General features: G+C 39.6%; 2 protein-coding genes across 2 annotated transcripts in view; both read right to left on the bottom strand.

Moving 5' to 3' along the window:
• Positions 1 to 4,590: 4,590 nt before the first annotated feature.
• On the bottom strand, positions 4,591 to 8,625 carry LOC108676263 (actin, alpha skeletal muscle). Its single transcript, XM_018164317.2, has 5 exons — positions 8,572 to 8,625; positions 7,913 to 8,046; positions 7,157 to 7,268; positions 6,716 to 6,850; positions 4,591 to 6,151 (listed from the first exon to the last, which is right to left on the bottom strand). The coding sequence occupies exons 1-5, from the start codon at positions 8,623 to 8,625 to the stop codon at positions 6,008 to 6,010; spliced, it is 579 nt and encodes a 192-aa protein (XP_018019806.1). The 3' UTR covers positions 4,591 to 6,007.
• A 147-nt stretch (positions 8,626 to 8,772) lies between these two features.
• LOC108676261 overlaps positions 8,773 to 21,868 on the bottom strand; it is a 114,378-nt gene continuing 101,282 nt past the window's right edge. Inside the window, exons 10-19 of the mRNA XM_018164316.2 lie at positions 14,821 to 14,981; positions 13,978 to 14,433; positions 13,387 to 13,572; positions 12,595 to 12,687; positions 11,320 to 11,370; positions 10,860 to 11,078; positions 10,377 to 10,511; positions 9,648 to 9,799; positions 9,275 to 9,396; positions 8,773 to 8,894 (exon numbers count right to left, since the gene is read on the bottom strand). Of these exons, the coding sequence (XP_018019805.1) occupies positions 8,773 to 8,894; positions 9,275 to 9,396; positions 9,648 to 9,799; positions 10,377 to 10,511; positions 10,860 to 11,078; positions 11,320 to 11,370; positions 12,595 to 12,687; positions 13,387 to 13,572; positions 13,978 to 14,433; positions 14,821 to 14,981 (1,697 nt within the window). The remainder of the gene's footprint in view (positions 8,895 to 9,274; positions 9,397 to 9,647; positions 9,800 to 10,376; positions 10,512 to 10,859; positions 11,079 to 11,319; positions 11,371 to 12,594; positions 12,688 to 13,386; positions 13,573 to 13,977; positions 14,434 to 14,820; positions 14,982 to 21,868) is intronic.

Below are 21,868 nucleotides of genomic sequence, written 5' to 3'. Positions count from 1 at the left end.
TGCTGTATTGAATCATTGCAGAACCGAGGTTAAGCTTTATAAGGATTCACAGTTTTCTGGTGATTAAAATTTTCAATTATCTTCGAAATTGAAACTAGGTAAAATTGCAGTACTTGCCGAAAAACGTTTTAGTTATTTTTCATCGCTCGGTGGTGAACTTTCTCATGAAGCCGTCGGCTAGGTAAATTGGTATATTTTTTTCAGCGGGAGTGCACAATACCCAATATTTCATAAATCTCAGCACTTAAGCAACATTTGACGAAAATCGTCGATGCCGCGGCAGCATTTGCTGCTCGTCTCACGTGAACTTGTGGTAATGGTTAAACATCAGTTGTGATCATCTTAAAAATTGTCATCATATATCAACATTCAACAACCAATGTCAAGGTTTCAAAGATTTCGTCGCGTAGTTTGCTCTCACTCCCAACTTCCCGCAGACCGCTTTTCAGAAAGATTGAATACTGCCCACATTGCCCATAAGGGTTTATTAAATAGAATCGAAATGAGTACCTACTGAAGAACAGTGGTACAGTGCAAAATGCTCTGCAAAAGTTAATTGAGAAGAAAAGGGATCAATTACCTACTAGAGGAAAACTGGAAACTGCCCTTTCCTCACTATAGAAAGGAGCTTTGAAAAATTTAGCCACAGCTGACTGTCATCAAATCCGCATTGATTTGAAAATATGTTATAAATCAGCAGTTAAAATCCCTGAATTTCCATTTCCAGCCGCTTTTTTACGCACTTCTTTCTTAAACAAAAAATATTGTTGCTCTGCCATGAGACACTTCGAGCCACACTATTAGAGACAATACAATAAAAAATTTCCTTTGGTTGTTGTATCAAAATTATGGGTTCAATAATGATGAAAGCAAATGTTTCGTCTCGTCGAAATCCTTGCACGAAAGGGAAAATTCACAAGAGGATCAAAAATTTCCTTGCAAAATTAAAACTGAAATCACGTAAACGATTATGATCGCGGATCATAATCGTTTTTGCAAATTAAGGTTAAAAAAAGAGTATGGCATAATTGAGTCTTCCTTTACTTAGAACAATTCTTATATTAGGCGTAATACCATAAAACTTCAAAGTAAAATCGTTCACAAGATTACGAATCTAGACTTGATGATAGGAGATGTACAAAAGCGCTAAGCAGTGCAATGCATAGAAGGGGTTTATGCAGGGTAGGCTTGAAACAAGCGAACAGCAACAAATAAAAACTATATGGTGAAATAGCAATTAAATATTGCAACTAACGGGTCCCTATGATAACATAATATCCGAAATGCATTAATTAAGACAACTCGAACCACATCATCGTCGTGGTTCATTCTTCAAACGGAGCGTTCTAGAAATACACGTGATAATGACGAGTATACAGAGTTCACTGGATTAAGAAAAGAGCGAACTTCAGCAACGAAACCCAAACATCTACAATGAAAGAAGCTCGTGAAGCTATCACGGGTTGTGCGTTCGCTGGGANCTGTCTCTTATACACATCTAGATGTGTATAAGAGACAGGACGACGATGCCGGACGTGGCGTTGTACGCGTACAGCGCCAGGATGGACTGGTGGGTGATGTTCACGCCCTTCACCCCGAACCTTAACGCCGTAAATTAGTAAGTTTTTAGCTACAACCTAAGTTTATTGCAATAACCACATAAAGTTCATAGTAAAAACCACATAAATTGAATAGTAAATGTCAATTTATAATGCCGAGTTTTCAAAAGGGAAGATGATATAAAATGTTCTCTACGTAACGATTATGAAACTTGCGCATGTTAATACCAGTCCAGCAATTCTCTTGAGGAACAATTGATATATCAGAAACAAAGCACGCATGGATGCCGTACTTTTCGAAGAGGATCTTGATGAGCTCAGACTGTGTGTGCTGATTGAGGATTCTGGGCGCAGATATCTGAAGGTTGTAGTTCCGGGCGTCAACTTTGAGCTCGGAGAAAACTTTTGAGAGCAAACTTGACACGGCATTCAAGTCGACAGTGTACTGTAGGGAGAGGATTCGGTCATATTCGGAGAGGATTCGGTCATATTTCTTCAAAACAGTGCAGTGATATTTGGTTAAGTAGAAACGAGTGATTTGCAGGATTTCAGTATAGAAATACATGAATAACTTCATTTTGATGCTGGAAAAGTAGAAACGAGTGATTTGCAGGATTTCAGTATAGAAATACAGTACATGAATAACTTCATTTTGATGCTGGAATATAATGAAATAGTTATTGCAAAATATGGCAAAGAGTTCTTTAAATCATAGGTGTATTAAATTGCGTTTGACATGGTAAAAATATGTATTTGATATAGTAAGGGTATATAATAAGGTTAATAAGTATGTATTTCACATTCTAAAAATATATTGTTCCTTGTACCACAGGTAGAATTAGTTTAAGATTGGTACCTACCAGTAAATTTTTTTGGAAAGTAAGCAACACAATTGAGTGAAAAAACATCGCCGAAACTTTGCAATTGTAAGATGGGAAAGGAAATGATTATTCCATGTAAAAATGGTATGTTGAGGCATGCATATTGCTGCAAGTGATGGCGGTTGTGATGGCAACACCGACCTTAGATATCCTGTGCGATGGCCTGATGGGGAACGACAGGCTTGATGAAGATCGCACTTCGGGGCTGAGGGCTTCAGCTCCCCAGATCTGCCGTCTGCTCTCCCGGTCAGTGGCCAGCACCGTGGGGAAGAAAATCTGCACGCGATCAACAGAATAAAATTGCTACAGAAACAACACGAGTGAATAGAGCAAACGATGCCAATAGAGATGAAAACTATTGTGATGGCTCATTTAATGTAGAAATTCTCCAGGAAAATGACAAATTCAACATATTCTCAATATTAGAAAAATGTAAAATAATTTGCTAAATAAAAATATATATTTAGAAACAAGTACACATAAATGCTCCTTCCCTTTGGCAAAGGGTTTTAATGAGTAATTTCCGCTTCGAAATGCATTTTTTAAATAAATTCCCAAAATGTGCCCGTTGCGTCATGGCTGCTGCGACACTCGTCGCCACGCTTTATCAGAGAAGCTGACCTGAGGAAGCGTCGCCTGTGAAGCTAGCACGCCAGCACGCACGCTGCACGACCCGATGTCGATGATGAGCGTGTCACGCAGCAGTGTGGGGTTGGTCGTCATGGGATGAGGTTGCACGTACTGACTGGCGAAGTCCTCGACCAGGTGAGTNCGAAAAAGAGCGCCCCATTCATTTCGCATGTATTTTCCTACATCCATGCTGTCATGAATCATCGCACAACCGAGGTTAAATTTTAAAAAGAGATTCACAGTTTTTCTGGTGTTTAAAATTTTCAATTATCTTCAAAAATAAACTGGGCAAAATTGCAGTACTCACCGAATGACGTTTAAGTTACAGTCCATAGCTCGGTGGTGAACTTGCTCATGAAGCCGTCGACTAGGTCGGCTAGAAATTGGTATATTTTTCTCTGTGGGAGTGCACAATACCCAGCACTTCATAAATCATTTCAAAAGTTCATCAATATTTTCTGTAAGCCAATCAAAGGTACTCCTTAGATTCCGATTGTATATTTTCACCCATATTGATTACACATTATTCTCGAACAATCTGTTCGGTTCCAATACGTAAGACGATGAAGCTGATCAAAGGTATGGATTTACGTATAAAGCTGATTAAACGTGTTTAAGCAAGGTAGGCTTGAAACAAGCGAATCTGCTTAAGCAATATATGACGACAACCGCCCGATGACGTGATAGCATTTGCTGCTCGTCTCGCGTGAATCTGTGTTAGTGGTTAAACATCAGTTTTGATAATCTTAAGTAATGTCCCAAAATCATGTGTCACTCACGGCATGATTCAATATGAAACTATTGACGGTTATTAACTGACGTCACGCATTATGAAACAGTTATAACTGCCATAACATATCAACATTCAGAAACCAATGTCAAGGTTCCCACCATTTGGTCACGTGGTTTGCTCTCACTCCGAACTTCCCACAGACCGCTTTTCAGAAAGATTAAACACTGCCCATATTGCCAACAGGGTTTATAAAATAGAATCGAAATGAGTACTGAAGATCAATGTTACAGTGCAAAATGCTCTGAAAAAAGTGACTTGAGAAGAAAAGGGATCAATTACCTACTAGAGGAAAACTGGAAACTGCCCTTTCCTCACTATAGAAAGGAGCTTTGAAAAATTTAGCCACAGCTGACTGTCATCAAATCCGCATTGATTTGAAAATATGTTATAAATCAGCAGTTAAAATCCCTGAATTTCCATTTCCAGCCGCTTTTTTACGCACTTCTTTCTTAAACAAAAAATATTGTTGCTCTGCCATGAGACACTTCGAGCCACACTATTAGAGACAATACAATAAAAAATTTCCTTTGGTTGTTGTATCAAAATTATGGGTTCAATAATGATGAAAGCAAATGTTTCGTCTCGTCGAAATCCTTGCACGAAAGGGAAAATTCACAAGAGGATCAAAAATTTCCTTGCAAAATTAAAACTGAAATCACGTAAACGATTATGATCGCGGATCATAATCGTTTTTGCAAATTAAGGTTAAAAAAAGAGTATGGCATAATTGAGTCTTCCTTTACTTAGAACAATTCTTATATTAGGCGTAATACCATAAAACTTCAAAGTAAAATCGTTCACAAGATTACGAATCTAGACTTGATGATAGGAGATGTACAAAAGCGCTAAGCAGTGCAATGCATAGAAGGGGTTTATGCAGGGTAGGCTTGAAACAAGCGAACAGCAACAAATAAAAACTATATGGTGAAATAGCAATTAAATATTGCAACTAACGGGTCCCTATGATAACATAATATCCGAAATGCATTAATTAAGACAACTCGAACCACATCATCGTCGTGGTTCATTCTTCAAACGGAGCGTTCTAGAAATACACGTGATAATGACGAGTATACAGAGTTCACTGGATTAAGAAAAGAGCGAACTTCAGCAACGAAACCCAAACATCTACAATGAAAGAAGCTCGTGAAGCTATCACGGGTTGTGCGTTCGCTGGGAATTAATCTCATAAGACCCTAACTACTTCAAATCCTTTTTATTTACTCTAAAAATTGGTAGGTAATCTTACGCAAGTTAGTGGACAATGTTCATAAAATTGTGTTTCAACTGCTACGGTAGACAAATATCAAGTTGGCATAAATGTTTCGAGTTCAGACTTAGTAATAAACATTAAAACTCAAACATTTTCAACACAAATTTAATACCTAATAAACGAGGAACACGGTGATGGCAGGAAATAGCCAGAAATCTAATATATCAATCAGCTCCATGTGTGTTACGTAGGTAATTCATATATACACAGATAGAACAAATAAGCATAATTCAATGACAGAAATCGAAGCATTAAATTAGATAGCAGAAATGGGAAAAAGCGAAGGAATAGTTAAACAGAATATAAATTCAACCAAATAAATAATTTTACCAATAAAAGACACATAAAAATAATAAATTTGTAGCTAGATTTTTGACTACTTGGCTAGAAATATCTCGTTATGTTGTAACAATAAAAAGGTGTATAAAATCAGCTATTAATTGACTATTTTTTCCTAATATAAATCTGCAAATAACGGATAACTTTAAAATTAGGTTCAGCTTCAACTCACTTGATTAGTTAGATACGTTTAATTGATACGTATGCAGTATAAACGAATCTTGTGTAATGAAGGCCACGAGAAAACAACTACTAAATCGAAGGGAGACAAAATTGATCTAAGTGCAAATATCAAGCAGTCATTGCACAGCGAATAGACTCATCGTTATTGCAGTAGAATGTATTAATTTTATTAACTGAAGCTTCAACTCGGATTAGCTTTAACCAAAATATGATCTACCTCTACACAAATTCACATTACCAACAAAAAAGTAAACTCCCCATTAATATCTTCATTATTTCTTGACATCCACACATTTTTCTGTATTAAAACACCACATTTACAGTCGACGTTGCAGTAAATTTACGTATTTTACAGAGTCCATTTCCTGAGCGCAGCGTTGCCGTTCTTCATCCAGTTTTCTTTGGTGACGAGACTCTGCGTGAACGCCGGCGACTCTGCCAACGTGCAGGCGCCGATGAACGCCGCGTGGTAGCGGTAGGGGGACACGTGAACCTGGCAACCGAAAGGTAGAATAAGGTAGAATTAAAGACTAAGACAGACCTACATGAAACATTAATATCCAGGTTGGATGGACAAAGAACGTTTAGATAATAAAAGTTAGATTGTGAAATCTAGTGATATGAAGCGGAGAGTAGTATAAAAAATTTAGCATTTCGAAACAAATTGACGGAAATTTCGATGTCCTTGAGACACAATAACATTGAAATAATTGACTCATATTTTTCACTGCAAAAGTGAGAAGTAAGTAAGCGCAGACATTTCTATTCATATAATTGCACCGGAACAGTGGAAAAATTGATTTTTAAAGTAATATTGAAGGGAATAAGGGCCGACCTTGGGCCTGAGCGAGAAGTAAGTAAGCGCAGACATTTCTATTCATATAATTGCACCGTAACAATGGAAACATTGATTTTTAAAGTAATATTGAAGGGAATAAGGGCCGACCTTGGGTCTGAGCGAGAAGTAAGTAAGTGCAGACATTTCTATTCATAGAATTGCACCGGTACAATGGGAACATTGATTTTTAAAGCAATATTGAAGGGAATAAGCGCCGACCTTGGGCCTGATGGCAGGTGGCGTGAGGTTGTCGAGCTCTGCGGTGAGGCGGTCAGCGAGGCCGGGCAGCTGCGTCACGCCGCCCGCCAGGAAGATGCTGCGGCTCATCTCCTTGCGGATGTCCATCGAACATTCCTACGCACAAAGTTATGCTACTTTATGAAGATGAATGAAAGTAAATTGCATGTTTCAATAGTGATCTATAATAATTTAGCCAGTTTATATATCTAAATTGGAAGTTAAGACAATAGGAAAACTTTTTGTGGAAAGACTAAAATGCACGCCCAAGGCATTCTAATTGTGTACAAGAGAAATTCATATATTTGAATTTTGCTGAAAAAACTAAGCACTTACATTCCTGTAATCTGGCAAAATAAAAGCCGACGTCTGTTAGTTATAAAGATAGAATATTTATCCAAAATTAGCATGATCGCGGCTCACCAAAATGGCCTTGTGGACGAGCTTGTGAAGACCAGGATGGTCGAGGCCCCAGGCGTCAGGGTTGAAGAGCCCTTCGGTCGCCTGGAACCTTCCGAAATCCAACTCTACACTCCTGCACGACAACGATTAATTTATTTGGTCCCTTATTAATTGAGTTAAAATAGAGCATGGCACAAAATTTCAGAGTAAAACTTTGATGATATTTGATGGAAATAAAGTTTAAATTGTGTTCTATTTTTCAGAAAATAACGTATTTCAAACGAAATCAATGTTGGAACAAAATCAGTGAACAAGAATTCCCTATCAAACTTCAAGTATAAAAGAAAACTCTTGTTTCTCAGGAATTTTGTAAAAGCGACGATTAAAACAACTTAGAACTTCAAAACCAATGAAAAGGCAAGACAAATGCCCAACTCAACTCAAAAGATTATACAACAGGCCATGGGCCTATTTCTTCAGTGCGGACGCTTCTATTCTATTCTATTCTAAAAGATAGGCGATTATAATATATAGGGCGGCGATCCATCATGGCCTGGGACTGCCACGTCCCAAACAAGGACACTCGAAAAATTGAATGGGTCATGTTGTCTAAATAGAGACACACTTTCGCCAGGTAGAACTGATACCTCATTTTTCTGGGTAGAAGTAGGTCAGGATGACCCACACCAGGGCGAGAAATGAATCGCTATTTGGACAAAGTCTCTTTATTACTCTGAGTGTACCAATATTACCATGATATAGTCAAGCTCGACTCACTCGTATGGAGCTGGTGTAGGGCCGGGGAAGAATTCCCTCAGCGGGACGGACTTCTCGAACGCCTCGGGGTTGCTGGTGCAGCGCGCCTTTTCCGTGTTGTAATGCAGCGCGCAGTAGCACGCATTTTCCAGCACCTGTGCCCCGAAAACGACCGATATTAACATACTATGATTGAGTGATCCAAAAATTACACATTAATGTCATTAAACATCCAAATTAGCATTATAAGGTAGTAGTTTATTTAAATACAATGCTTCAACTATGATAACTTGAACCAGAATAAAACATTGCAGTGACTTAATCAGCACCAGCGCCCCGACAATGTCCGATTTTAACATAAAATAGATTAAGTGATCCAAAAATTACACACGAATGTCATTAAACATCCAAATTAGCATTATAAAGTAGTAGTTTAATTAAATTCAATGCTATAACTATGATAACTAGAACCAGAATAAAACACTGCAGTGACTTGATGAAACTCTATTTCAAATAAAATTTCTCTGGTTATTAGAGGAAAAAGACCTTGTGAAAGGACATAACATTGCCTTGCTCAAACTAAGGGAGACTTAAGTGTAAAATAAGCAGTTTATTATGCATGTCACTCATTCATATTCATATCACTCATCATTAGGTATCATTGAATCCTGACAGTTTACTCTTGATTGCTTGTTGCTGAACTGAAAGATAGAAGATGCGCTTTCTCCGTTCATTGTTTGATGGAGGATTAGTTACATTCATTTGGTACTAAATTCTTGCCATTATTGCGTGTAATAAAGATTTTCTCAAGACACTCATTTATCTTGGACCTCAATTATTTACTAGTCTGCGCTACAGGCAGATATTAATTTGATTACTTGTTAAGATTGAAGGCTTAGGCAGAGTTCGCCGTTATATCGTAATGATCGTAACTGACGTATGTGGTCCAGGATGCGGTGGCCGCCATACGGCACGCGCGATACGCCGCCCTCGATGATGTAGCCTGCGTTACCAAAGAAATTACGATGGATTTCATGGAGAAGTATGAGCAGGCATGTAAACTTTTATATCTTGATTTGGTTTCAGGAAAAAAATAGGTTTTTCGATCTTTAACCAATGTGATTAGGCGGTTTTTAGAAGCGAAAGAATTCTGTTGATATTTTAATTTCAAATTTATCTGTACCACATACATCGATTTGACCATCGAACTTGAGTTTTGGTAATAATATTCAATAAACAAATATTTAATTAATTTAGAAGCCGTCTAACAGGAAGATTTCAACGTGCACACTGACCATCAGTAACGGGCACACTGACCGTCAGTAACGGGCACACTGACCGTCAGTAACGGGCACACTGACCGTCAGTAACGGGCACACTGACCGTCAGTAACGGGCACGATGTCCATGCGCTCGCCGATGTCGACGACGATGCCGGACGTGGCGTTGTACGCGTACAGCGCCAGGATGGACTGGTGGGTGATGTTCACGCCCTTCACCCCGAACCTTAACGCCGTAAATTAGTAAGTTTTTAGCTACAACCTAAGTTTATTGCAATAACCACATAAAGTTCATAGTAAAAACCACATAAATTGAATAGTAAATGTCAATTTATAATGCCGAGTTTTCAAAAGGGAAGATGATATAAAATGTTCTCTACGTAACGATTATGAAACTTGCAGATGTTAATATCAGTCCAGCAATTCTCTTGAGAAACAATGGATATATCAGAAACAAAGCACGCATGGATGCCGTACTTTTCGAAGAGGATCTTGATGAGCTCAGACTGTGTGTGCTGATTGAGGATTCTGGGCGCAGATATCTGAAGGTTGTAGTTCCGGGCGTCAACTTTGAGCTCGGAGAAAACTTTTGAGAGCAAACTTGACACGGCATTCAAGTCGACAGTGTACTGTAGGGAGAGGATTCGGTCATATTCGGAGAGGATTCGGTCATATTTCTTCAAAACAGTGCAGTGATATTTGGTTAAGTAGAAACGAGTGATTTGCAGGATTTCAGTATAGAAATACATGAATAACTTCATTTTGATGCTGGAAAAGTAGAAACGAGTGATTTGCAGGATTTCAGTATAGAAATACAGTACATGAATAACTTCATTTTGATGCTGGAATATAATGAAATAGTTATTGCAAAATATGGCAAAGAGTTCTTTAAATCATAGGTGTATTAAATTGCGTTTGACATGGTAAAAATATGTATTTGATATAGTAAGGGTATATAATAAGGTTAATAAGTATGTATTTCACATTCTAAAAATATATTGTTCCTTGTACCACAGGTAGAATTAGTTTAAGATTGGTACCTACCAGTAAATTTTTTTGGAAAGTAAGCAACACAATTGAGTGAAAAAACATCGCCGAAACTTTGCAATTGTAAGATGGGAAAGGAAATGATTATTCCATGTAAAAATGGTATGTTGAGGCATGCATATTGCTGCAAGTGATGGCGGTTGTGATGGCAACACCGACCTTAGATATCCTGTGTGATGGCCTGATGGGGAACGACAGGCTCGATGAAGATCGCACTTCGGGGCTGAGGGCTTCAGCGCCCCAGATCTGCCGTCTGCTCTCCCGGTCAGTGGCCAGCACCGTGGGGAAGAAAATCTGCACGCAATTAATACAATAAAATTGGTACAGAAACGACACAACGAGTGAATAGAGCAAACGATGCCAATAGAGATGAAAACTATTGTGATGGCTCATTTAATGTAGAAATTCTCCAGGAAAATGACAAATTCAACATATTCTCAATATTAGAAAAATGTAAAATAATTTGCTAAATAAAAATATATATTTAGAAACAAGTACACATAAATGCTCCTTCCCTTTGGCAAAGGGTTTTAATGAGTAATTTCCGCTTCGAAATGCATTTTTTAAATAAATTCCCAAAATGTGCCCGTTGCGTCATGGCTGCTGCGACACTCGTCGCCACGCTTTATCAGAGAAGCTGACCTGAGGAAGCGTCGCCTGTGAAGCTAGCACGCCAGCACGCACGCTGCACGACCCGATGTCGATGATGAGCGTGTCACGCAGCAGTGTGGGGTTGGTCGTCATGGGATGAGGTTGCACGTACTGACTGGCGAAGTCCTCGACCAGGTGAGTCTCAAGAGCCTTACGCCAGCGCTCAGCCTCGCTTCTTGAACTGCAGCGCATAACTACGTAGTGCCCCTTCTGTATACGATGGTGATAGGAAATTAGTGATAGTAATTGATATTATGTATCAAAAATGAAATTGCGTTGCAAGAACAGATCTTACTGAATACAGGTATGCAAGCAAATGATTTCATCATCAGTTTGGAACAAATTTATAAAATATGCTAGCTCCCACCATTGATCACAATCATGAGAAAAATGATCCAATTTTTCAAATAATTTCCTGTCCTGTACTCTGAACACCAAGCCAAAAACTAACCCCATCGTCGGCGCTGAGGATTCTGGCAGCATTGTCCTCTGGCGTTAGAGGCTGCGAAGACATGCGGAGGGGAGAGGTTAGTTCAAGGAAGACCGCAAAACCCAAGTTAGAGGGGAACTTTTAACAGAAATTTTGTTGCTTGCGGTGCAGGAATTTTAGAAAAAAAAAATTGTTGCAAGACCGAAGGTCTGGTCTGACCGAACTTAAAGTAATTCCTCGAAACCGGAATAAATAAAGAGAATAGACGAAAGTTTATTTTGAATACAGAGTAATAATGAAAATACTTGGAGATAATGCTATGTACTGTAGTCTTATCCATTAAATGATCGAAATTGTTATCAATACTGTGTTGTCAGGAAAAGAAGGACCGATATAACTCAAGAATGGGCACCGGAGTCCCAGAAAAACTTGGGTTGCATGAAGGACAGATCCGCCTAACCTCAAGGTACTGAGAATGACACGGCACTACAAGTAATGATAATGTATCATTAATGTGAAAAGTGTCAGTTCTAAAAATGACAAATAATCAGTGCGCGGACACAAGCATACAGTCAGTAGCTGCATATTTACCGTGATTAATGACTATCATGTCCCATAGTTGGAGAATAAAACTTTGTTTACAAAAGGTAATAATTCTCCGATACCGGGAATAGGAATTTATTACAAGCGTGAAGCTAGATTATACGTATCGAATTTCAATAACCATAATGAAATAGTGAAAATTTGTTCAATAAGGAAATAACTTACAATGTTAGTCTATTGGAGGGGGGAGGAGTAACCAATATTGAAATTTGCTACATTCTAATGCCGAAACTATCTTTACACACAGAAAATAGCTACCCAGCGCAGAAGTAGATTAGATACAAATTTAACCGTTAAGTTGATAAATAGTCAGCGTTATTGAAACCGTAGAAACAATAATAGATAGAGTTATGAAGAATATCATCTAGAACCTATGTATCTAAAACCTTGCCATAGGATATATTATCATCTTTGAATTGTACAAGTCTCAATTCATGTCCATATCTCCGTTGTTTTCAGAGCTTCAGAATATGGACATATTTTGATATGCACCTCTTCACAGACAGCGAATTGATTTTGTTATAATGAGCTGTTCACTACATTTGAGGACCATTACAACTGACGTTAGTTGCTGGCAAAAATAGAGAAGAACAATAAACCTTGGTAAAAGGAACAGTAGATAACCAATCAACATTATTTGTAAAGAAAGTGAAAACGAAGACAGCAAGTTTGAACTTGATAGTTTTTGCTTACCCCATCGTCGACTCCGACCATGTTTGCTTCCATCGTTTCGACTTTGCCCCCCATGAGAGTTAGGCGGAGACTTGGCTTGTCGCATTGTGAGTTCTGTTTTAAAAACGAACTTCATTCAAAACTCGCGGGAAAATTGCTAGCAGACGAATGTCATGAAGAGCTCTCATTGGGAAAGAATGAACTAGCAGTAAATTGAAATAAATAGCCTATTATTGAGGATATTTACGAGAGAAAATAATAATAAATAGACGTTTTTAGAATTATTCACTAAAGAGTTTCTCGATTTAAGCTACGCTGTAAACATGTAAGCGTATACGTTAGAGGACTCCAACTGAAACTTGAAGGGGTTGATTTGAAGACAAAATTTAGCAGAATTCATTATGTTGACAGATTGTTTCGTATGATACAGACGCACATTTATTTAGCCGCAATATACAGATGTTCTTCTACCGTCAACGCGTTCATTTTTATACACAAACCAAAGAGTAACAAGAAATAATGACAACTCCAACGATCATTCTGAGTTCTTTTATAACACAATTAGAATTAATGAAAAATAATAATTGCGTATATACGTGCATACATTATAAAAATTGTCATATAAACCTTTTACAATCAGCAATATCTTTTATTGAAAAAGTTTGTCAATATTGGTTCAATGATTAATTAATCCAATTTTAATTTTTACAGCTCTGCTTTCAGGAATAATTCACAGCCATCAAGAATAAGTCCAAACATTATTCGAATGAGCATTGAATTGAAGCCTCGGAAAATGTCTACTCGAGAGCATACCTGGTAGTAGCATAGAACACCATCCTTAGCGACGAAATATCGTTTCTTCCAAGCATTCCAGAAGGTGGCCTTCTTTCGGCCTGAAGGCAGCTTCTCTAAGAATCCTTCAATATTCGTGTAGCTGTGGCCCTTGGAGTGCGTCCTCGGCATCTCAGGTATGAAGTACAAGCGCTTCAAGATCAGCCGCTGCAGTTACAAGTACAAATGGATTAAAAATAGCTTCTGTCAACATAGAGTGCTAACAATATTTGTTCGTTGATGAAATCGTTCTTGATAAAAAAATCTTGGGCGAAGAATAAGCTATCGAAGTTTTCAGACAATAGTGATAGTAGAACTACCACAGCTGTGCAAGATTTCTTCGTAAGGTAAACAAAGTTGAAAAACTAGAAGGAAGTGCTGAAAAAAGGGGCTAAATTCGAGTCGCGTGGCTAAATTAGATTTAATCTTTTGCAGATTGAGAGAAACAAATATGATCACAAATAATGACAGGTTCACAACTGTTAACTAATCAAGAAGAAAACAAATTGAATTATTAAATCGGACTCGTACTGAAATGAATTAAAAATTTAATTTTATTGAGATCAAACTCACAGGGTCCCATCCTGATGTAGACGTCGGTCTACTCATGAGCTCCCGGAGTTCCTCGTCAACCTTCTGAAACTGGCAGAAGATTGGCTCCACGGGGCCGCTGTTGTGCTCGCCGTCAAGCAGGTTCTCCGAACTGGGAGCCGAGTTCAGGCTTGTGTTGCTGCTCGATTTCTCCAGAGAAGAACTTGCCAGAGACGATCCCGAAGGCTTACGGGTCAGCATCGTTACGGAATCGTTGCGGCTCGACGCTCTATGGTGTGTCGCTCCGCTTCCGTTGCTCGAGTTCGAGAAGGTTGAAACGGGGGAAATGGAGCCATTGCTTGAACCGCTGTTACCGGCCTTGCCGGTTTCGAACTGGCTTCGCAAAGCTTTTACAGAAGGAAGAAATTTCTTACCACTTGATGGCGACGTAGGTTCTCGAACCGGAAGGTCATTTTGATTCCAGTTCTTTATGTCAACCTGATGTAAAAGAAAATTCCATTATTAGAAAACTAAAATCAAACGGAGTACAAGCTCTAAGATGATTCTAAAATTGAACATCCTGATGTCATGAATCTGAAAATAACGATGATAACATCATGTAGCAGAGAAATAGCATCATGATAGTTGACCGTAATCGAATGAGCACCATCACGGCTTCAGAGCATCCATCATCAAGAAGACGTAATACGGCTGCCCGTCCAGTGCAATAACAGGGAAAGTTATCGTTGAATACGGGAAACAACTCCACACAGCCAAAATAAAAAAAATTAAATCAGATACCCTTCATTTCACCCTGCCTATAATATAATATCGCACGCTTATAAACTTCTTCAGCAAACATTCAAAATGAATCCGATTCCTTACTTTGCTGGGAGAAGGGGCCATGCTGCGTTGTCGTTGTCGAAGAGTTTCGGGATATACGTCGATGCTGCGGTCCTTCTGCACACGCTCCTCGTGCCTCAGCTGATGTCTGTCGCTAGTGTCGTCTTTGTACTGGTCGATGGGTGTGCTCGGTGAAGGAGTGTCTGGTCATGAAAAAAATTCGCCATTGAATTTATAACACGTACTATTGCAACTGACTCCATTTCTAAAATTGCCGAGAAAATTCTACGGCGAGTATTTTGAGTAACCAACGTTCAAATAATGTTCAGTGGCCCATGTTAGTATCACGCTAGATTGAACACTTTAAACTTTAAAGTTTTCAGTAAATTTCATCTCCTAAATAATCTCATTAAAATCACTGCATCAACCATTTCTTGATGCAGAAGCGACCAGAAAATGGTAGACTATAAGGGATGTTCAACAGCGGGTCTACGCATTTGACTTAGTTGCAGGGTAAATTCGACAGCGTGAACTGAACCGCTACATTATAAGCAAGAATCACGATCCCAGTTTTAGGAATGACATTGGCATTAAAAGTCAAGGAACACAGTTGAAATATTGAAACGCAGTTGGAATAATCTTGAAATACAACTTTGTCCGGCATTACCGAATAGCACATGCGCCGTTTTAATAAAAAAAGAACGACATGCGAGTTGACTTGCGTTTATGACAAATAAGAAAACTTCTAAAAACAAATTAATGTATTACCCTTTTTAGACATTGGTGCAAATGATGCACTGCGACCGACGGACACGGATACCCGAGGTGTTTCGAGCTTATCGGAAAAGAGTTCCGTAAGATCCGACGTCGATCGAGCAGAACGTACGCAGTCATCAGGAAGGTGTTGTCTTTCACGCCATGTTTGCAAAACAATAGTAGGTTTCCCAAGAGCCAGAGATCTTGGAGAGTAGTTCGAATCGTAACGTTCTAGGTTGGCCATATCCGAAGTCGAGACGTTCGGAAAAAGTGCTTTACGCGCATGGCAGTACGCAGGCAGATGAGGATCAGGTTTCTGAAAGACTTGGTCAAATTCATCATATTGATCTAAAAGATGCTCGTGCGACAAGGAAATTGGCTTAGTGGAAGTTTTTGCCACTTTTTCAGGGGTACCTGGCTTATTTGTTGGTTTAGGACTAAGATCAATAAATTTGATAAGAAATTTTGCTGCGTCAGGTGAAGTAGACGGGCTTAGTCCGGTGACGCTGGGTATTTTAACACATGTCTCTAAAAATGGTTCTTCAACTTCCGCGTCATCAGTCTTAAGAAATGCCTCTTGAACTTTAGGGACAGTAGTCTCAAGAAGCGGCGCTTCAACTTTCGTGACAGTAGTTTCATGAAATGGCTCTTCTACTTTAGTGACAGTAGTCTCAAGACGCGGCGCTTCATTTTTCGGGATAGTTGTCTCATGAATTGGCTCTTCAACTTTAGTGACATTAGTCTCAAGAAGCGGCGCTTCAACTTCCTTGACAGTTATTTCATGAAGTGGCTCTTTAAATTTTGCGACAGGAGTCTCAAATAGAGCCGCTTGTACTTCCGTGACAACTGTCGTAAGAAACGGCTCTTCAACTTTCGTGAGAGTAGACTCTTGAGGGGACATATCAATTTCTGAAACACTAGCCAAACGTGTGGCCTCTTCAGCGTCGGTGCAGGGTGACTCTGGGAGAGATTTTAGAGTTTTCAGCTTCTCTAAAGCAGCCTTCCACCGCAGTTGGGAGACATTATAGAATTCCACTGGTGAGTTAGGAACCAAATGAGGACTTGAAAATGCATTATCAGATTGAGATCTAAGAAATGGTTTGTTACTAGTTGAGCATTCACCAGTAGATTCATGAACGGAGTTCGTAGGACTCAGTGTTTTCTTTCTTGCAACGAATAGAGCGGTATCAGAGTTCCGTTTTTTAAGAATCTTGAGTATTTTAGGACCCGTTTTCTCTTTTTCAGTGTTCGGAGACTTGGAAGGTACATCGACGACGGTGCGAAATGGTTTAGCAGAACTCATAATATTAGAGTAGTAAGAAACTTTGTTCACTGAAAAACGTCGCCTAGTTCCAGTACTAGGAATGGTGAAATAATTTGCTCCAAAGTTTGCAGTGAGTTCCCTGACCTCCCTGGGCTTAGCAGCGACATGCATTGAATGAGTCTGCGCTGTGCCAACATGTTTTGAGGGTGGGCCAGGTACATGGTCAGGATTCAAATTCGTCCTTTCTGACGTTGAGTGGATAAGCGCACAAGCATCAATTGGCGTTGGAATTACGTCTTCATTGTCAGTGTTTGACTTATAGTTATCAAGCCCCAAATTGTTAACCGTACAGCGATTTACGTCCACTCCAGTAGAATCTTCTAGCTTTGTTTTTTCAGAGGCAGATACTAACGCTGTTGCTAATTCAGTAGCGGAAGTTACGGTTTCTGTGATCAAGGTGGTACTTTCGTTTGATTTTTCAGTCTCAGTAACACAGTTGGTATTTTCCGGACTTTTTGTAACACAGCAAGGTGATTGATGAAGTTTTTCATTTGTTTCCGTTTGCCCACCGATCTGTGGCGCGTCAAACTGACCCTGGCACACTTTCGGAGGTGGACGAAGGACACTTATCATTTCTTCCTCCTCGCTCGAAAGCTTATTATTGAGGGCGTTCAGATCACATGCGGAAACAGCGGAAATTTCCGAAGTAATTGCATCAGTTTCGTTATCATTACTCACATTGTATTCTATTCTTTCTTTGTCGTTCAAACTGACACCTTTGTTTTCAATGTTGTCACGGATTAAGGTAACGGCAGACGTGGCATCTTTATCAGTGGCTGATTCGTGGCATTCCGAGCACGGCGGGCGACATTCCCCAAGACAAACATTGGATGCAGAACAATTTTCGTCAGGAGTGAAGTCTTGAAAATAGTCGAAAAAGTCGTCAGAATCACGGGCAAATGGTTTGATTTCTTCCATATGTGCTTCCGGAACGTTGTTGATTGACGCGGTTTCATCTGTATTGATTGTAAATCTTTCACTCGATGATATAGAGCAAGAAACGCTCCTAGTAGTTGTGGATGATTGTAGTTTTTCTGAGGAACAATCGTAAGAAAAACGTCCGTCCAGTTTCAAATTATCACCATGGCAGGCACTACGCCCTTCAGAAGAATCCACTTCAGTTACAGTTATTTCAATGGGTTTTTGCTCATAATTTTCAGTCAGGTTTGAAACTGATGGGTGCGACTCCTTACAAACAAGAGGAGAATCAATTCCTGCAACGGAGCGGAACTGCAAGTAAGATGTCGACCCTTTACTAGGTTTTGGAGGCGGACGCAGCACACTGATAACCTCTTCTTGCAGCCTCTGTTCCTCTGTTAGCACAACTTCATTAGTTTCCTGAACTTCTTTTCGTTCTGCTTCCTTGTCCTCAGTTGACCTTCTTAACGTATAATCATCGTCAATGTAATTATCCTGAATTGTTGTCGGCCGTACATCGCAAGCCGAAGTGTGAGAAATATTTTTCATAGAAGGAGGTATAGGAACACAGTTAATTGCAATCACCTCAGTAGGTGTCAACGGATCGTTTTCTCGATCAGCAGTAGGGGTTTCGACTTTCATTCCATTAGATGCGGCTGATACTTTGCAAGAACCGATTCCGATTTTTTCATCCAGATCTGCCAAACAGCCGGCAGTGTTGCGATCAACCACTGCTGTTTCAATTTCAGCGTCTTTGTCCTGCCTGTTTTCATAAGCCGGCACCAAAAGATCATCATTTATAACACACGTAGAGGTATTAGAACTGATTATCGTACTGTATGGATACCTTGTCTCACTTGGGCTGTTAATTGCATCACAAACATCTTCTGGGTTGTCTAATGAACAAGATTGTATGGCAGAAGCCTCTTTGGCCGGGGGAACAGGCTCTTGAACAGCAGAATGTAATACACACTTCACCTTGGGTGGAGGACGTAGTACGCTGATCATTTCTTCTTCTTCTATCAGTGCTTCGCTTATGTGACTAGAATTCCACTGATCAATTTTATCTTCTGATATTTTATCCGTCAATTTACCAAATGCCTCGCAACCACCGTCTCCGATATCAGGTATCGATTCGTCTTTGGACTTTTCAGGATAATTTTCAGGTACAGGTGTTTCTGCTTCATGTTTAATAGTTGGGTTATTTTTATCCTCTTCATTTATAAACTCACCTGCGCCTTCGCTTTGGCTATTTTTACAAGACATGAAATCATTACAGGATTCAGTTTTTTCCGTATTTATTGGCTTAATTTTAGAATCTTCACTCTGAGATTTTTCATCAGATGTCAGCGAATTAATATCAACAGGAAGATTGTCAGCAGCACTTTGGTTGATGACGTGTTTACATGATGGAGTTCTTCCGTCTGAAGAGAGAGAAGCAGAATTTGTAGATTTTTCATGACTAGGCAGCGCTGATACCATTTCTGCGTTGAGGTTCAATGTCCCAGACATTAATTTTTCTTCGTTTTTTCCAACTTTCGGTGGAGGACGAAGCACTCCGATCACTTGTTCTAGACTGTGCTCGAAATTAACTCGGTCGATACCCTCACCAGCACTCACATCAATTTCATTTCGATGTGCAGCTTCAGTTGATTTTTCAGCTTTGTCGTTTAGCGAATCATTTTTCAAATCTTCTGGAATTGATTCTTGTTTTGAATCGCTAGCATCAATGGTGGTACCTTTTTTGTCACTAAATTCAGCAGCGCGGATGAAATTTTCTGGAGGTATGATGCAACTTGCTATTTCTATGGGCGGAATATCATCAATTCTCTTCGTTTCAGAAATATTTCCTAATATCTCTTCACCTAAAGGGATACTTTCACTCAATGAAGTAGCTTGGGAGCAATTTGATTCGTGCAGTGCTTGGGATTTGCTTACATATTCTTCATCCACCGTGTTAGTTTCAATATTTTTACAGCTTATGAGTCCTGGGTGCATCGTAAGATCAGCCACGTTGTCATAGAAGTCGTCAGTTTCTTTGACTTCGAAAATGGTGTTTCTTCTGGAGTCGGTAACTTTAATTTTCGGAACACAAATGTCATCCAAAGTTTTTGCATCACGTGATACTGGTATTTTTGCGTTTATTTTTGGAGGAATGCGTAGCACGCTAATAATTTGTTCCTCTTTAGTCGATACGTCGGGGACATGACTATTTTCGCATGTTTCACCTTCATAGTTGGATAAGTGACCCGCAGACTTTCCGCTAGTGTGATAATCTAGGTCTTCTTCGTTTTTAATTTGAGTTGATTCTGACCAGGAGGTTTTATCAGCATTACTAGACAAAATCAGGGTTTCAGGTTCGGGAATTAATGCACTGATTTCTTCTGCATTCCTCAATTCAGTTATAGCATCGATTTCCTTACGCTCACGACAGGATGCAACTCCCTCGATACTCATTGGCTTGGTTATGGAATTATTCTGTTGAGTTATTTCATCAGATGACGAGAAATGAACGTCAACAGGATGATTTTCTGTTACACTTTGACTGTCGTAGTCACTCGATGAAGTTCTTCCGTTCAGAGGCCCAGTAGCAGCCTTCAGAATCTTTATCTGCTGATTCATCATTACAGTGGAGTCTTCGTCCCGAGTGAATTCACTTGGATTTGCAGATATAGTGTTAACAGTGGTTGCCTCATGTTGCACCTCATGCATGGAGTTACAATTACCGCTCCCGAAACCAGATTCATTATTCTCAAATTCTGTATGACCATCCAGTGTCGGGATCAAACCCTCGTCACTGTGCCGAGGGTTCGAAGCAAGCACGGCATCATAATTCTTGATCTTCGGCGGGGGACGCAGGATACCAATAACTGCTTCTTCATCTCCGCTGATTTTTATAAGTTCAATTTCATCACCTTCACGCTCTTTCAATTCATTACCACCCTTAAATTTGGTTGGTTTGTCTGATGAGTTGTTATCACACCATTGATCCTCTAAATTTTCGGTGATAGACCTCCGTCGTAACCCGCTAGGATTGTTGACATTGACACTGCACTTGTTTGATTCAGAGATCCTCGTGGCATCCTCCGTCACAGGAGTAATTTCTTGCAGGCCAGTCTCCGAGTTACTTTTCTCTACACTCGCTTCCATCACAACTTCCGTTTCGTTCAATAAAATTGAGCTTTGTTCTAGCTTATTTTGAGGCGTCGAAGGCTCGCGGTTCGATAGCGAGATTTTAGATTCGGGATTGTTGACCGACTCTTCAGAACGCACTGAATCATTACCAGCAACAGAAGTTGATTCAGGAGGAAGAAAATTCAAGTCTGTATTTAGAATTTCCGATCGAAACGGAGCCGAAAACTTGCCAACTTTGGACGGAGGACGAAGACAGCTGATTACTTGCTCTTCTTGATCAATCTGCACACAATTGTTGAGCTCGGCCTTTTTACTATCTTCCATATCACCGTCAGTAGTTTTTTGTGGATGTCCTCCACGCAGACGACCATTTCCTGATTCAAGTTCCTGAACAGTTTTGATTTTTTCGGAACCAGCATCCTCATTGGAAGCATCAGGCATAAGAATGTTTTCACTTCTTAACGCTGTTTGAACAGCCTTTGGTGATTCGGGCTTAACATCAGGGTTCTCAATAACATCCACACAGCCCTCAGATTTTGTACCTTCATAAGCTGCTAGAATATCGTTGGCCTTGGTATTCGCGTGATCATGAGTTTCTTTCAATTTTGCATCATAGTTGAATAAATTCGAAATAACAGCAGAGGTTTTGGGAGAATTAGATGGCAGAAAAACTGTTCTTCCAGCCGTCTCCACCGAAGCCGCTTCTGTTGTCCAATTTTTAGTTTTTGTTGAAGGACGAAGAACGTTGATAAAATAATCCTCATGAAGGACAACATTTTGAAGATCAGTTTCTTTAGTTTTGAGAGAATTATCAAGTTTTTCCAGCAGCGAATCATTTACATTTCCACTTTCAACCACATTCCCTACATTTTCTTCTTGAGTTGGACTACCTTCAGTCACTGGAGCACTTTTAGAAAGAGTTGAGTTACAGAGTGATTGCGATTTACATTTAGAATC

The sequence above is a fragment of the Hyalella azteca genome, unplaced genomic scaffold (assembly GCF_000764305.2).
Source record: "Hyalella azteca isolate HAZT.00-mixed unplaced genomic scaffold, Hazt_2.0.2 contig1994, whole genome shotgun sequence".
Lineage (NCBI taxonomy): Eukaryota > Metazoa > Arthropoda > Malacostraca > Amphipoda > Hyalellidae > Hyalella > Hyalella azteca.
This window is presented reverse-complemented; position numbering and strand designations above follow the sequence as displayed.

What these genes read in the sequence shown, in the direction of transcription:
- LOC108676263 (XM_018164317.2), bottom strand. Translation starts at nt 8,625, where the DNA reads ATGAACGGAGAAAGCGCATCTTCTATCTTTCAGTTCAGCAACAAGCAA. An exon ending in CCTACACCAGCTCCATACGA is followed by an intron (nt 7,269 to 7,912) that starts GTGAGTCGAGCT and finishes GTTGTCGTGCAG; the next exon opens with GAGTGTAGAGTTGGATTTCG. An exon ending in CACCTGCCATCAGGCCCAAG is followed by an intron (nt 6,152 to 6,715) that starts GTCGGCGCTTAT and finishes TTCGGTTGCCAG; the next exon opens with GTTCACGTGTCCCCCTACCG.